We start from the raw sequence: 16,098 nt of genomic DNA on the forward strand, positions 1-16,098 counted from the left end.
CACCCAGCTCCCACCCAGGGCAGGCACCCCACCAGCACCTGTGACCGAGGAGGACAAAACCTTTTTCTGATGGTGCTAATTCTAATAGTACTAGTTAGAATTATGAACAGAACCATCAAATCTTAGAGCAGCAAGGAACAAAAGGGATGGTCAACCCTCAGTTTTCAATGAGGGAAGCTGATGTGAGGAGAGATTCTGTGAGGGCCTGTCAGACAGCAGCTCACAGGCTCCAGCCCAGCCCTCTCCACCCACGCCCTTTCTCATCTCTCATGTCAGCAGCCCTCTTGGTCAGTGGTCACCACATTTCACAGTCCTCAACAGTTCCAGAGACCTTCCTGAGCACACAGGGTGTGTGTGTGCGGGGGGAGGGGCAGCTCTGATTTCTCCCCTAACTCTGCAACATGAGAGGGGGCCAGGTCACAGACGCTCCACAGGCACAGCACTCTCCTGAGATGGGTTCTGAGTTCACCCCAGTCCTGCAGGCTGCGCTGAGGCCCCTCCAGCCGATGAAGCCTAAGCCATCTGTTCTTCCTAAGAAGGCAGGTTCCAGGCTAATGGCGTGTAAAATGATTTTGGAGAGCAAAATGGCCTTAATTATGCCTGGAAGGTGGAGCAGACACTAGATTTGCTTCACCTCCGATTGAATGCACAGCTGGGAATCTATATATAGAAACCGCAGGTGCGTGGGAGCCTTAATTACTTACACAAGACTCAACTCCACCGAGCTCCCCTCCCAGCAGCAGCCCTCTATCCTCTTGGTCAGTGGAGTCACGTCCCCTCTGGGTCAGATTCATGGGCTTGCTCAGCATCAGAGGGGAAACTCCACTTGGTTAGTTTCCAAGCTGGGAAGTTCAGAATCCAAGAACTCCTATAACCTAGTAGGAGAGACGAGAGTGTCATGTGGGAAATAATAACAACAACAAAAAAGATAAGTTGAATGCTTAGCTCTGTGACTCTGAAGAAGGGATAAAGTAGAACTAATATTTATGGAACCCCATGTCCCATACTAAGTGTCTTATTTTTTTTTTACTTATTTAATTCTCAGAACAGGAGTTATTATGCCCATTTCACAGATAAAGAAATTGAGGCTCAGACAGCTTTAGCAACTTGCCCAGAATCGCACCACCAGTGAGTGGTAGAGAAGGACTTTGGCCTCACGAGCCAATGCTCTGTTCATTCTATTTGCTAGCTCCCCGCAAGCCTGGAGGGCAGCCTGAGTGGGAAAGTCAGCAATAGTTTCCTCAGGATTGTCCCAGCTATGGAAAATCAAGACTTAGCTCTGGAGAGATTCCTTTCCTTTCCTTTCCTTTCCTTTCCTTTCCTTTCCTTTCCTTTCCTTTCCTTTCCTTTCCTTTCCTTTCCTTTCCCTTCCCTTCCCTTCCCTTCCCTTCCCTTCCCTTCCCTTCCCTTCCCTTCCCTTCCCTTCCCTTCCCTTCCCTTCCCTTCCCTTCCCTTTCCTTTCCTTTCACAAATGGCTTTTGCACACCAGAGCCGCACACCAGAGCCACACACCAGGCACTGGGATGGTCCTAGTGAACGCACAGTCTTCATGTCTCCTTGATGTTTTCCAAACCCTGGTGGGGACGCAGGTGATTAAGCAGGCACCATCAGTGGCATGTGTAGGTGTTATGACAGAAGTTTCCATGGTGGGGTGTGTTACCCGACATGCAGGGATGGGGAGGCAAAGGCTAACCTGGACCTGAAGGATGATGGGGTGTAAAGCAATGTCTGTAGGGGAGGGGACAAAGACCCAGTGTGGCTGTGATGGCAGGCGGTCGGGAGGCGTGGGGGTGGGTGAGGGGCTCTGAATGGCAGTGCCGAGGCTAGAGAGAGCAGGGGAGCCAGGAGGGCTGGTTGGACCTTTGAAGGTTTGAAGAAGGGAAGAGACCTGCCCATTTGCCTGTTGAGTATAGAATTGAGTCCAGAGAGTCGGAGGGGAGGCAGGGAGGAGACTGGTGAGGAGGTGAGTGAAAGGTGCTGGGTGAGAGGTGACTGTGGATGTGCTAATCTGCGCTTGTCTTTCCCAACCTGGGAGCAGTGCCCATCTCTCCTGCGCTTGCTTTTGGGCACAGAATTCATTTCTTGGGCAGATAGTGTCCAGCGCCCCCCTCATGTCCAGAATGCAGTCTTATGAGGTAGGGAGAGGTGATCAGCATCTCCTTTCCACAAAGAGATCACCTCACCTGCTCAGAGCCACTCCTCTCATTAGGGGTTGGACTAGGACAGCATGTGCGTCCCTTTTGGCGGCTACCACAGATGAGCTGGCTTATAAACAACAGCTATTTAGTTCTCACAGTCTGGAGGCTGCAAGTCCAGGATCAGGGTACCAGCACAACCAGGAGAGGGACCTCCTCTGGGTCACAGACTTCTCACTGTGTCCTCACATGGTGGAAGGGGCACGGGAGCAATCTGGGGTCTCTTATAAGATCACTGATCCTATTCCTGGGGGCTCCACCCTTATGACCTCATCAGCTCCCAGAGGCCTCACCTCTAAATACCATCACACTGAGGGTTAGGTTTCAATATAGGAATTTGGGGGAGATAGGAACATTCAGACCCTAGGAGACTAGAACCCAGAGCCTCTGGGGACAGATCTGGGAGCCCATCAGCATTCATCACCCCATCTTTCCCCAAGGCCAGTCTCACCCATGAAGATGGCAATTTGGCCTACGACCTTCCAAGTTTGCAAATCAAAGACCTTGTCGTATATGTAGAGCTCAACTCTTGCCGTCGAGGACAGAGAATCCCTGGCAGGTCCTGAGGCCCCCGCTGCTCTCTGTCCCAGTTCTGGGGCTCTGTTCAACTTTTCCTCCCAGCAGACAATGGCTCCAAGGGGAGCACGACAGCCCGTCAGAGACGCCCAGAGAGACAGATAGATGAGCCATCTCCTGCTCAGGTGATGGGCGCCATGGTGCCCTCCTGCCCACCACAATCCAAGCTTGGGGCATCCCAGAGAGCCCAGGACCAACCTGGCACCTGCTCTGGCCCCAAGGGCAGCATGTGGCAGTCGTGAGCAAAGCCTCTGCTTGCCAGGAGCAGTGCTCGGCTCCCTCCAGAGTAGAGACCTTCAAGAACACATTTTAGTCTTTGCCTGAGTTGACAGCTTCCCCTGGAAATAAATTCACAAACTTAGTTTGCTTTCTAAGTGTGTTTGAAAAAAATGTTTTTAAACTTTTCCCAGATTCTAAAGTTGCCATCCAGCAGCACACTTCAATGACCCCACTCACCTTTCCTAAGAGCATTATTCTGGCTCTTTCTCAGAGGCCAGACGCAAGCTCAAATACTGAATAATATTTTATCCAGGCTTCTAAATGCGTTCCTACACAAGACTGATGAAAACAATAAGCTGGACCTTTCGGTTAAATTGAACAATCATGAGACAGGTTACACAATCTATTTTCGAGGTTTAGAATTAAGTCTCATAGACAACAGAGAGTGTTCTGTTCCTTCACATGCTGCTGAGAAAATGGCCTGGATTTTATTCCCAGTCTCTGTTCAACATCATTCAGGGACTAATGGAAGCTGTTGGGCTGGGATAGCTTAGATACAAACCTCAGGATTGGGGATTAAACAAAATTCCCTTGATCACCTTGAGATTTTTTTTCTGTCTACCCAGATCTGTGCTACTTACCATGCTCTCCAATCCAGCTCATTCGTTCACCTCTGGTTGGCCCCTGGGTGCTGGGATTTCTCTGGGGCAATAATTAAAGATGCATTAGGAAATCCCTTCCCCAAATGTGCTTGCAAATTTGCACAGGGTGTTGTGTCAAGCCACTGTCACTGTCTTGTTTTTCCAAACTAAGAGAACAGAAGCTTCCACAGGCAAACGTGCAGAATTCTCCAGAAAATGAAGGACTAGAGAATAGAAACAAAGCAGATCATGAATAACGTTCCAGGAAAGACTTTTGTTGGAAAGAGAAGGATCTGGGTGACAATCCATACATTGCACCTGTTTTAGGAAGCAGAGGCTGTAGTGGGTGAAAGATGGCACCTTCAAAAGAATTGCTCCTTCTGCTCCTGATGGTCTGATATTTATCTGTCTTTTTTTTTAAGCTCCCAAAGTCTTCAGGACATTTTAGACCTGTAGATATCAGACCCAATAAAGTATTCAAGCAGATCCCATTAGCAACTAGGAATAAGGGTATTTGCTTCCCTGAGACACCAAAAAATTATTCAGTGTTTTAGACAGAGCGAGTGAACACAGAGGAAGTAGGCAAGGGGTGCTGAGGAAGGAAGCAAATTCTCCAGATTGCCAAAAAAATGCTGCTTCTCCCAATGCTGCGAGAGCCGTTGGCAAAGAACAAAACACTCTGTCCCTTTGCCAGTTGGTCTGAGTCCTCCATGTGTGACCACCGCTCCTCTAACCCACCTCAGAGAGGCCGTCAACCTCCCCACCACTCAGCCTGGGTCAGGATCTGGTCAGTTCTCAGTGTTGCTCAAGTTACAGTCTGCATCCCACTACTTACACGGGTGGTGTCTCCAACTGGCCAGGATGGGTTCTCAGTTGCCCACGCCTGCAACCACACTTGCTGCAGGTAGGGGGACCAACCATCCCTGTCTGCCTGGGACTGAGGAGGTTTCCAGGACTTTGGAGGCTAAATCCAGGAAGGTCGTGGGCACCTGGTGGTCGGGGTGGTCACCCCCACTTTGCAGCTTTTGTTGTTGCTTTTTAAATTGTGGTAAAATGTGTATAGCATAAAATATACCATTTTAACCATTTTTAAGTGTACAGTTCATTAAGTACATTCCTATCGTGGTGCAACGGTCACCACCATCCACCTCCAGAACTTTTTCATCCTCCCAAACTGAAACTCTGCATCCGTTCTCCCCTCTCCCCATCTCTGGCAACCACCATTCTTTCTGTTTCTATGAATTCGACTACTCTAGGTACCGCATATAAAAGGAATTATATATATTTGTCCTTTTGTGTCTGGGTGTTTTAACTTGTATATTGTTCTCAAGGTTCATCCTTGTCGTAGCATGTGTTAAAATTTCTTTATAAGGTTAAATAATACTCTATTTTATGTATATATCACATTTTGTTTATGCATTCATCTGTCCGTGGACACTTGGGTTGCTTCCACCTTTTGGCTGTTGTGAATAGGGCTGCTGTGGACGTGGGTGTGCAATTGTCTGTTTGAGTCCCCGCTTTCACTTCTTTCGAGTATATACCAGAAGTGGAATTGCTGGATCATAGGTAGTTCTATGTTTAATTTTTTGAGGAACTGCCATATGTTCTCCACATCATTTGGCTGCAGGTTTTGTATTTATTTCACCCATCCCAGAGGCAGGAGTCACCCCTTCTTCTGACTTCCCAGGAAATCACTAGTGACCCATGAAACTTGGCTAACGAGACCTCACAGCAAACTGTTCCACCCTTGTAATAGATCTTTCTGTCCTCTGAATTTCCTTGCTGGCCACCCTCCCAGTGTCTCCTCTCCCCCAGGTCTCTCACCACTCCTCACCTCACAAGCACTCCTCACCTCACCAAGCCATGCGAAATAAATCTTTTCCTCATCTTGCAGAGCAGTGTAATTATCGCCTTTAGTTACTTAATCCTACCCTTGGGGATTCACCTTCTACCTTAAGACACAGCCAGTCTCTTCTAAGCATGCTTGTCTGACTTGAGGAAACAGACCTGTGTTGGCTATGGCCACACATAGACCATAAGCGCAGTTATTGCAAGAGGCTGCTGGTTGTCCACTACCCCCCTTTCTGTGCTTTCTCACCTGATGGGGACACACCCTGTCACCATAATGCACTGACAGTGACACAGTGACATTTCCTTCCCTTTCACCAACTACTATACCCTAATTACAGGATTGCTAGAATTACAGGCTGCCCCTCCAAGAATCAAGCAAGCGCCTTTATCCCGGGAATGGGGGAGTAGAGATCGTCACGTCCTATAGTTGAGCCTTTGCCAGGAAAGCATTAAACCCACATTGACAGTTGAGTCACTGGGGCTAGCATCTCAGTTTCTTTAATAAAGTCTTAACACTGGGAGGGCCTGGCTGGTTTCCACATCCTGCACCTTGGCCTGGAGAGAAAGGACTTAAGTGGTGAACCTCTTACCTTTATCTGACAGGCATTGTTCAGTTTATTTGGCATATTACTTACTATCTAATTTGCTTCTCACGGTTTTTGGAATAGGCATTATGCCTTTTCTGTAGATGAGGAGACAGAAATTCAAGGAGCATTACTGGTTTGCCCAAAGCCACACAGCTAGTGAGGGGTAAGGTTCAGCATGAAAATCCAGATTCTAAACGCAGGACAATGGAGTTCTCATTTCCGCTGCCTCTGGGACCCAGCCCACCTCCGGGTACAGAGGGGCCACGGTGAGGCCACCAGCACTGAGCTTTCATGGGCCCCGCTGCGATCTGAGTACCACCCTGCATAGTTCCGTAACTTCTCAGAGCTGGTTTCCTAAACCATAAAACAGATCAAAATGCCTATCATCTAGAGTTGTGAGAAGATGCAGTGAAATAATATATGAAACCTGTATCTGATAGTATGTGGCAGAAGATAGGTGTGTGTTGTCATGGCCTCCCAAGTGTCTCCTTGGCAGAAAAGAGAGAAAAAGAAAGGGGGAGCTCCATTCCCAGACCCTTCTCTCCACACCCACCCTCAGGATCTGCTGTTCTTCTGACTTGCTCTCCACAGGATCAGCAAAGACATGTTCAATAAAATTTTCTAAAAAGATGTAATTTATAAAAAAGCCCCTTTAGCTGTAGGAACTGTGAAGACATTGTGGTAAGTGAAATAAACTAGTCACAAAAAGACAAATACTATAGATTTCACTCATCTGAGGTTTGTAACGTAGTCAAATTCAGAGAGCTAGGAAGTAGACTGGTGGCTGCCAAGGGCTGGAAGGAGGTGGAATGGGGAGATGTTGTTTAATGGGGGCAGAGTTTCAGTTTTGCAAGATGAAAAGGGTTTTGGAGATGGATGTCGGTGACGGTTTCACAACAATGTGAACGTACTTAATGCCACTGAACTGTACACTTTAAAATGGTTATGATGGTGGAATTTTATGTTATGTGTATTTTACCACAATTGAAAAAAAAAATCTGGGAAAAAACCCTCTTAGCCCTGCACATTTTGCTCAGGTTTCTTTGGAGGCTGTGTGAACTTTATATGGATCTGGTTTGATGACAGCAGAGTTACTGCTGAAGCATGGACTCAAGTTAGTATTTAAGACTTAAGTTACCCTTGGAAAACCCCTGTGTGGCCCACAGAGTAGGTGAGAATAGGGCCAACACTTCCAGTTTTTCTTGTAGTGTTGGAACAAACACTGTTTCTTTGAGCATCGGATAAAACAGTTGATTTATATTCATGGGTCATAACAAAATATACAGAGGGTGCCAAGAAAAATGTATACACATAATGTATACACATAGCTTTTGTCCTGTCAAAGGAAACTAGACATGTGCCTTACTACCACCCCTCTGTCTACCTGATTCTGATGGGTTTTAAACCCTAAATTGTTCCTCTGACATTTGACCAGATCTATCGGCCATAGAAAAGTGGCCCCTTCCCCCACCGGTACCCACTATAGGCCACATCTCACAGATTCTCCCAGACACCTGCTCACCTGGAAGTCTCCCACTTTAAAGGGTCTTTTCAGACCAAAGATCCGATTCCTGAAGCCCAACTTCAAATCTAAACCATATGGTTCCTAGCTTTTCAATGAGATCTGTCTTCAAATTACAGAATACTCCAAAGAGAAGTGGTTTGAGTAAAACTCCCAGGTATTATCAAATAAAACAATGGGTGTGAACTTGCACTGTCTTTCAGATAAATTTGACCCCTGTCTCAAAAGGGTTTAGGCAACACCTAACCCAGTTTCAGGCATGGCCAGGGGCTCCAAATAAATGAATAAATGACTAACTGCCCTGCAGTGAGCCCGCCATCATTCATTTGGTGCTATTCTAGATCAACATAATTTCTGATGGGCACTAAATTTGGGTTGTTACACCCAGGGATTGAGAAGTAAACTAATGAACGGGAGCCTATGAATTTTAATCCCAATTCAGCCATTAAATACTTTGCTTATCCCCAATCAAGACTTTCTCTCTTGATTTTTATCATCTGTGAAATTGGAAGAAAAGCCATCTATGGAAGTCCATAAAAACAAAAAATGAAAGAGGGGAAAAAAAGAATAATGAAACGCTTACTGGTGAAGTCACTTGTTTTTCTACTCTGCAATAAACTCGATTCCAATCCTGAACAGGATATAAAGTGAAAACATTTGGATTCGTTTCCATAACCTTGGGGAGGGTCCCTCTGGAAAAATCATGGTTGATTTTTCTGAATCAGTTTGGCTCCAAACACCAGGGGAATGACACAGCTGAGACACACACACACATGACACAAAACCAATAACCACTTGCAAAGCACAGGAGGAGGAATGGGTGAGAAGGAATTGGCTCTCGTGTCAAGCGGGAGCAGCTGGTGCTCTGTCTTCGTGACAAAGTGTCGTTCATGGGAAACCCTCTGCAGTAGGAACCTGAAGAGGTCCTGTGAGCTCCAATCCCATCTCTGCCGTCACACAACCGTGAAACTGAGCAACTCACTGAAACTCCCCTGGAACGTGGGAAACGCTCAGACTGTCCTGCTGCTACCCCAGGTCGGGCTGTGAAGTTCCAACGAGGTTAACGTGTAGGTGAATTGTCACATCCCTTCCTAACAGGAAATACTGAGGCCCTAGAACTATTATGAACCTTCTAGTAGGTCCTTGAGCACAGAACTCTTTCCATAACCCCACACTCCAACTTTACCTGAAGAGGAAGAAGAACTTAGTTGTCAGGAGTTTGGGTTCCTGGGTTCAATTTTTCTGGGTTCCCAATCCCAGCTCTGTCATTTATGAGCTTTGTGACTTGACACAGGGACTTACTTGGCTGAGCCTCTGCCTTTTCATCTATAAATTGTAGATGATGATGATAAAATTACAGAGTTGTAGTGAAGACTAACTGCTGCATGTTAATATAACCTGTTATTGACTGAATGTCTGTGTCCCCCAAATTTCACATGTTGAAGCCTTACCCCACTCTGTGATGGTATTTAGAGATGGGGCCTTTGGGAGGTGATTAGGTTTTGAGGTCATGAGGATGGGGCCCTCATGATAGGCTTAGTGTTCTTCCCCCCCCCCTTCCTTCCACCTCCCCCAACCTTTCTTTCTCAGTCAAGTTGTGTAGGACACAGCTCCCTGGCCCATGCTGGTATTATGAGCCTTGCACTCCCCCCAGCTGAGGCAGTCGGTCGCCAGTCGTTGGTCGGCCGCTCACAGCAGCTCATGGCAGCTCTCACCGGCTGCTGGCCACTGGCAGCTCCTGGCAGTACATGGTAGCCCACGGCAGCACAGCACTCAGCAGCCCATGCCAACCTCTGGCTGCTCACAGCAGCCCAGCTCCAGGGAGAGCTGTTGTTCACAATCTTAGCTGTAGAGGGCGCAGCTCACTGGCCCATGTGGGAATGGAACCCGTGACCTTGGTGTTAGGAGCTGGGCGCTCCAACCACCTGAGCCACTGGGCCTGCCACTTAGTGTTCTTATAAAGAAAGAGAGAGAGGAAGAAGGAAAGGGAGAGGGAGAGGGAGAAGGAGAGGCAAAGGTAGAGGAAGAGGGAGAGGGAGAGAGAGAGGGAGACCAGAGCTTTCTCTTTCCATTATGTGAGGACACAATGAAAAAGTGGCCATCTGCAAGCTAGGAAAAGGATCCTTACTGGTAGGAACTGAATCAGCCCTCACCTTGATCTTGGACTTCCCAACCTCTAGAACTGCGAGAAATAAATGTCTATTGTTAAGCCTCCCAGTTTATGGTGTTTTGTATGGCAACCCGAGCTAGTACATACCTGAAGAGCTTAGGACAGTGCCTGGTTTATAGTAAAACATTCAATAATTATTAGCATATATTTATGTTTGGCTCTTTTGAAACTTTATTAAGAAATATGGCAGGCATTCCAAAATGTTTAAAGAATAATATAATAGCATAATGACCACCCAGCATAAGATTTAAGACAACTTCAACTTCAATAGAAGGTGAAGCCTCTGTGTACCTTCCCCAATCACATTCCCTCCTTCCCACCCAGAGGTAACCATGCTCCTGAAGTTGGTGTTTATCATTCCCATGCTTTTCTGTATACTCTTTACTCCATTTGTAAAAATGAGTCTGCATCCGAAATGCCATTAAGCCAGGACTGACATGTACCTCGTGCGGAAGGATTTTGACATAGTATCTAGCTCAGCACAAAGTATTGCTTGGCAAGTATGTCCTCATTTGTCACCTTGATATGTGTGTCTTTTCACCTCTCTGACCTGGGAATGTGCTAATATCTCCAGGTGGCCCAATCGATGATGCAAACCATTATTTAGGTCTCCTATCAGCAGGGAACTATGTCAGGGATGCTGGAGCTGCAGCCCCCCTCCCAGCTCAGCACTGATGCCCCTCCTCCCTTGCAGACAGAGATGCGGCTGCAGGACCAGCAGCTGGCCAGACAGCTCATGCGCCTGCGCAGTGACATCAACAAGCTGAAGATCGAGCAGACCTGCGATCTCCACAGGAGGATGCTCAACGATGCCACCTACGAGCTGGAGGAGCGGGATGAGCTATCCGACCTCTTCTGCGACTCCCCGCTGGCCTCCTCCTTCAGTCTCTCCACGCCACTGAAGCTCATTGGCGTCACCAAGATGAACATCAACTCCCGGAGGTTCTCTCTCTGCTGAGAAGCCCTAGAAGGGGGCAGAGGAGCCAGAACAGAGGGTTTGGGGCATGGAAGGGAGTTGAGGCCGAGTGGGTCTCCCCAGAGTCTGGGCTTCCCGGAGACTGGTGATCTGTGGACCCCCCAGCACCTGTCGGCAGGTGATCTCTCCCGGGGTCCCAGCTTTGGACCCCAATATCTCCATGACTCGCTCTCATGGGATACCCAAAGCGCCCTTTAGAAGGGCCACTCCATCCAGATGTTCAATGAGACCTGGGCTCCCAGAGTGATACGCCTCAGTACTCCCCTCAGTGACCCACATTCTTGTTTCCCAGAATCACTGGTGCTATGAGAACTGGGATCCCGAAGGGGGGCCTCCAAAAGCTGTGATTCTCGCAGAAGGCTTCCCACAGGCACTGAGCCCCCAGAGGGAGGGGATTAAATATATCAGAAGTGCCCATCTTGCTGTGGCTGTCCTCTAAGTACTGGCTGGAATTACCCTAAATAGGTGACTCAACAACTTTGACAGGGACCCACCAGGAAAGGAAAACCAAAAGGAATAACAAAGTGCAGCTTGGGGACGCAGGTGCCACAGTTGGCAGTTCATGTGCCATGTAAATTGTCCCCATTGTGTGTGGGGCCACAGCAGTGTAGCTTGGGTGGAGCAAGCAGAGGCCCTCTGTTGCCTGTCTGGCCACATACACCAGTCCCAATCTCCAAAGAGCCCCTTTGCCGCCCCACAACCCTGGGGGAGTGCCTAGGAGACCACTGGTGATGGATTCAGGCAGGTCTGTCTGTGGATTTCCCATAACTGAGTTCTCCCAGAGGGCAGCAGAGGCCTCCTAGTGGATCCCAACAATGTCCCCTATGTCACCTTCTTGCCCTACCTAGAAAGATTCAAGGGAGCCCAGTTGCTCGCCCTGAGCTCCTCTGAGATTCTGTGCCTGACTTAAATGACTAATTTTAATGGAATCAGACTGTTAGTAATCTGTTGCTAACTTGTTAATAACTGTTTGATTTTTGTCCAAATGGCAGAGCCAGTTGGGTAGGTCTAGTACAGAGGTTCAGGACTTTATTTGAAAAGGTTCATCCTAGTAACAAGTGTGAGCATCAGCAAGGTGAGGACTGAGACCTCGACAGGTTGGGAAAGTTAACCTGTAGAGCACCATGTCTCATTCACAAAGGAGTAAAGTGAAGCCAGCGGAGGAGAGAATAATTTCCTTCAGGTTACACAGCTCATTAGTGGCTTTAGAATATTGATGTGTTAAATCATGATTGATAATTCCTAGACAGATCATATATCAATGAACTTGAACTCCAAAGATGGTCCTAACGCTTTGCCAAACCCACAAACTGCCAACCCCTCTACTGTCCACCTCATTCAACCCTCACAGGCACCTTCCACTGTGCAATTCAGAATATTTGAGTCAAATTCAGAGCAATGTCTGGACGGCAGACCCACCGAACACATATTACCAATCACAATTCCATAGTTGAAGGAAGGTGTCCTGCCTTTCGGATTTTGTCTTCCTGTGTAATGTCATTGGGGCACACACACCCACATACCCCAGAACTCACGCTGGGAAAAAGTGGCTTTTCTTTTGTGGACAGGGAGTGGGAGGATACAAATGACTGCTCCCTAGTTAGACAGAAAAGAAGTTGGTTTCTTCTTTGTGATTTCGAGGACCTGGAGGGTTTATACTTCCTTCAAAGAAGTTATAACCACATAGCCGAATGTGTTTGGGCCCCATTCTCAGCAGTGACGAGAGTCTGAAGCCCAGAAAACTCATCCATGGAGACCTCGGGCAGAAGGCCAGGTCCCCTCAGGCAAGAAAGGAGGGAGATTTTCTTCACCCCGCGATGTCTCTCCTCAGGAATCCGTACAAGCACTGCCAAGGCCTGCAGGGGCATTCCTGCCAGCCTTCTCTGAGACAAGTCCTGCGGTTGCGCTCTGTCAGGCGGGCCTACACAAACTCACCACGCACTCCGTACAGACACACACGTAACACATACTCGGTCTCACGCAGGAAAACCCCTTCCATATTCTGAAAAAAAAGTGCCAACCTGATGTGTTTTTTCTTTCTAGAAATCATTCATCACAGAAACTGAAAAAGTTGGAATCAATTAAAGCTGAGTGATTTAGTTGAATTTCGTCAGCTCCATTGGATTGGAGTCAAGTGGACAATTTAGTTGCTCCGCTAGCCTAATGCTTCCTTCCTTTCTTTGTTCTCTGGGAGGGAACTGAGCTCAAGGCACACTTTCTTGGAGAGGTTTGCTGTCTCAGCTATTTTGCTTAGTTTATCTCAAGAGAATTTTAGTTTTGGATAAGCAGGAAGAAAAAGAGAAGGGGATCAGAGGAGAGAGGTGGAAGGGAAAGGACAGCTGTGTTTTCTTACTTGTTGTCCAGTGTTGACTAGCTCCCTTATTTCCACAGTGAATACAAACATCTAACCAGGTCAGTTCAGCTTTGTGAAGTCCCTGCCCTGTGGGGGTCAAGAGGTGCCTGAGTGAGCTACCACCTGTCTTGTGTTGCCAGCTCCCCAGGGCAACCTTCTGGCTTACCGTGTGTATACAATGCCATTTGCAGTTTCACTCATTATCTACCCATCTCCCTGCCCTCGCCAAGGACCCCTGGGTGTAAAGCTCAGAGTCTCCATTGACACTGCCATGCGTGGTAATGTCTGATGCCTTCGTGGGCTCAGCTGTGATCACAGAGGCCTGGAGAGCCTGGGCAGGCTTGAGATGGTCTGACCCGGGCCCGGGCTTCCTCCCTGTAGCAATACCAAGTGCTATTACATAATCGATGGACAGTTTATAATTTTATTTTTTACGATTATTGGTTTCTATATTGCTGTTAGAAAAAGTGAAATAAAATATTTCAAAAGAAAAGATCAATGTAAAGAGAGATTTGTTTCCTTTTATCTGCTTCCTGTTACAGCACACACAGGGCCAAACACTTAATTGAAAGAAAGAGAAAGAAAGGAAGAAAGAAAGAGAGGGAAAGGGGCGAGGGAGGGAAGGGAGGGAGGAAGGAAGGAAGAAAGGAGTAAGAGGAAGGGAGGGAGGGAGAAAGAAAGGAAAGGAGGGAGGAAGAAGGAGGGAAGGGGGAGGGTGGGGGAGGAAGGAAAGGAAAGGAAAGACAAGCAATCAACCACTGGATGGAGTTATCGGAGATAGAAAGTGATTCACCCTAATCACTCTGCTTCCTTTCTCATGCCTTCCCCCAAGGGGCTGCTTGACACTTGTTGCCATCAGGAGCTTCCCAGCTGTGGACTAAGTGAGCTCAAAATGAGGAGCTAAGAGATGCAGCCATTATCCTGAATTTGACCAAGACCAGAGCCAAAGTAAATCCATTTTCTCCTACAGAAGACCCTTCCAAAGGTGACTCATTGGTTTCAGAGTATTTGGGTCAAAGTCAGAGCAATGCCTGGACAGTGGACCCACAGGTTACATATTTCAAATCACAATTCCATTGTTGAAGTACAGTGCTTAGCATTACCACGCTCCGAGAACTTGTGCCTTAAACCTTCTCAGTCTCTGAATGCAGCACTCCTCACCATTAAATCTGCATGAGGATCACCCGGGGTGCCTATTGCAAATGCATATTCCCAGGAAAATTCCTAGGCTCCACCCCAGGGATGCTGGTATGCAGCTCTGGCATGGGGCCTAGGAATCTGTTTTTAACTAATGCCCCAGGAGACTGACACAGGTGGTCCGTGGACCTTTGAGAAACCTTCAAAAGGCCAGAGCGGGCAAGGGAGGCCATTGTCTGCATCATTCCTATCTCAGTGGAGAGGCTTATATGAGAAGGTCCATGCAGGGGTTAGTAGTTCCGTTTTGTGGAAAGAACCGCCTTAGAGAAGCTCTCTGCAGTCCCCTGAGGTTATGTCACCTGCCTGTCCCAAGAGGGTGAGTGACTAGATCTATTCCTCTCAAAGAGAACACAGTATAAATTGGCCACGTGGAGTATGGGGTACGAGGTGAGGGGCGGAGTTGGCACTTGGAAACCCACCATCACCCTCAGCTATGTGGTTCAAAGGGCACATAAGAAGCTATTGGGCCTTTCCAACCCTACAGATGGGACCATACATACTCTTTTCCAGCTCAAAGTGAAATTATTCTACTTTGGCTTCCAAACAAATTAAGGAATTTTAAGTGCTGCAGAGAAGATAAAAATGTGATGACCGCATCATTGTGTGGGAGGGGGCAGCTTTTACCCTGTGCTCAGAAGGCTTCTCTGAGAAGGTGCTATTTCAGCTGCAACCATGCAAATATCAGGAAAGAGATTGTTGTTCTGGACAGAAAAACAGGGACCCAGACTCTAAGGCAGGAAGGAGCGTGGTCTGTGGTGCAGCTGGAGTGCAGAGAGGTGGTGGAGGGTGAGCTGCAGAGACTGCAGGCCTGTCACATCAGCCTCATAGGTCAGAGTGAGGAGTCTGGGTTTTCCTTGGGTTGTGCAAGAAGCGTTTTGAGGTTTCTGAGAAGGGGAGTGCTATATGGGCTGATAAAATGCTAGCACAATCTATGTAGAAAGTAAGTGGGGAGTGGGGCAGAAGTGGAGTCCAGAAGAAGAAATAGGAGAGTGACTTGGAGGGAGTGGAACGGTGGAAGTTCAAGGAGGAAGACATTTTGAAACAATTATCCGAGAGAACGACATGTTAGTTTCTTAGGACAGGGTAGTCGAATCATCCTCGGCTTTGGCTGCCCATGTGAGGCTTGTGGTCATACATGTGAAGGGAATCCAGGCAATATGGTTGAGTGATTTTTCTCTCCAGCCATGATTAGCTGTCCCAGTGCAGACACAGGCATATTGCAGAGAGCGTCTATGCCAGGCAGGGATGCTGGAGGACAGGGAAGGCAAAAGTTGAATTGTTTTGCAAAGGAGCAATCATAGTGCTGGACCAAGGAATCCAAACCCAGTAAGGAGGGAAGAGAGGACATGGGGACCCAGGGAGGAAGGTAATCGCAGGGCTAGAGTAGTAGGGTTCCTGGTTGGAAGCCTCAGGGACATCTGGGAATTGCTGGTGTGCGTGTACTGGTAGAGACAGAGACACTGAGTAGAAGGTGATGATTCAGAGTATGAGGAGACTAGAGGAGACATTCCAGGGAGGGCTTAGCTTCCTTTGGCAGAGACAGAAGCCTGAGGCTGTACTGTTAGCTCCCAGTGACCCCAGCTAAGTGTGTGCATGGTGGACTGCTGGTACCAGTCAGAACCACGGCTTCCAGAGCCTCTCATAGATCTTGTCTATCTTATTTAGAAAGGGAGTTTTTTTAAAAAGATTTTTAAATATTTAATTAGATTTAGAAGGTACTTTCTGGTGTTTTTTTTTCGTTTTTTTAAATTAGTTTCAGGTGCACAAGACAAAGTACTACTTAGACGTTTATCATTTATATCCCTCACACT

General features: G+C 47.6%; 1 protein-coding gene across 2 annotated transcripts in view; it reads left to right on the plus strand.

The window, feature by feature from the left end:
- The window catches only part of FAM167A (family with sequence similarity 167 member A), a 42,557-nt gene extending 28,974 nt beyond the window's left edge, over positions 1-13,583 (plus strand). For both annotated transcript variants that reach the window (XM_019733174.2, XM_074338342.1), the window contains one exon: positions 10,456-13,583. In XM_019733174.2, coding sequence (XP_019588733.2) covers positions 10,456-10,719 — 264 coding nt within the window. In that variant the 3' untranslated portion in view covers positions 10,720-13,583. The remainder of the gene's footprint in view (positions 1-10,455) is intronic.
- The last annotated feature ends 2,515 nt before the right edge of the window (positions 13,584-16,098 follow it).

The sequence above is a fragment of the Rhinolophus sinicus genome, linkage group LG07 (assembly GCF_036562045.2).
Source record: "Rhinolophus sinicus isolate RSC01 linkage group LG07, ASM3656204v1, whole genome shotgun sequence".
Lineage (NCBI taxonomy): Eukaryota > Metazoa > Chordata > Mammalia > Chiroptera > Rhinolophidae > Rhinolophus > Rhinolophus sinicus.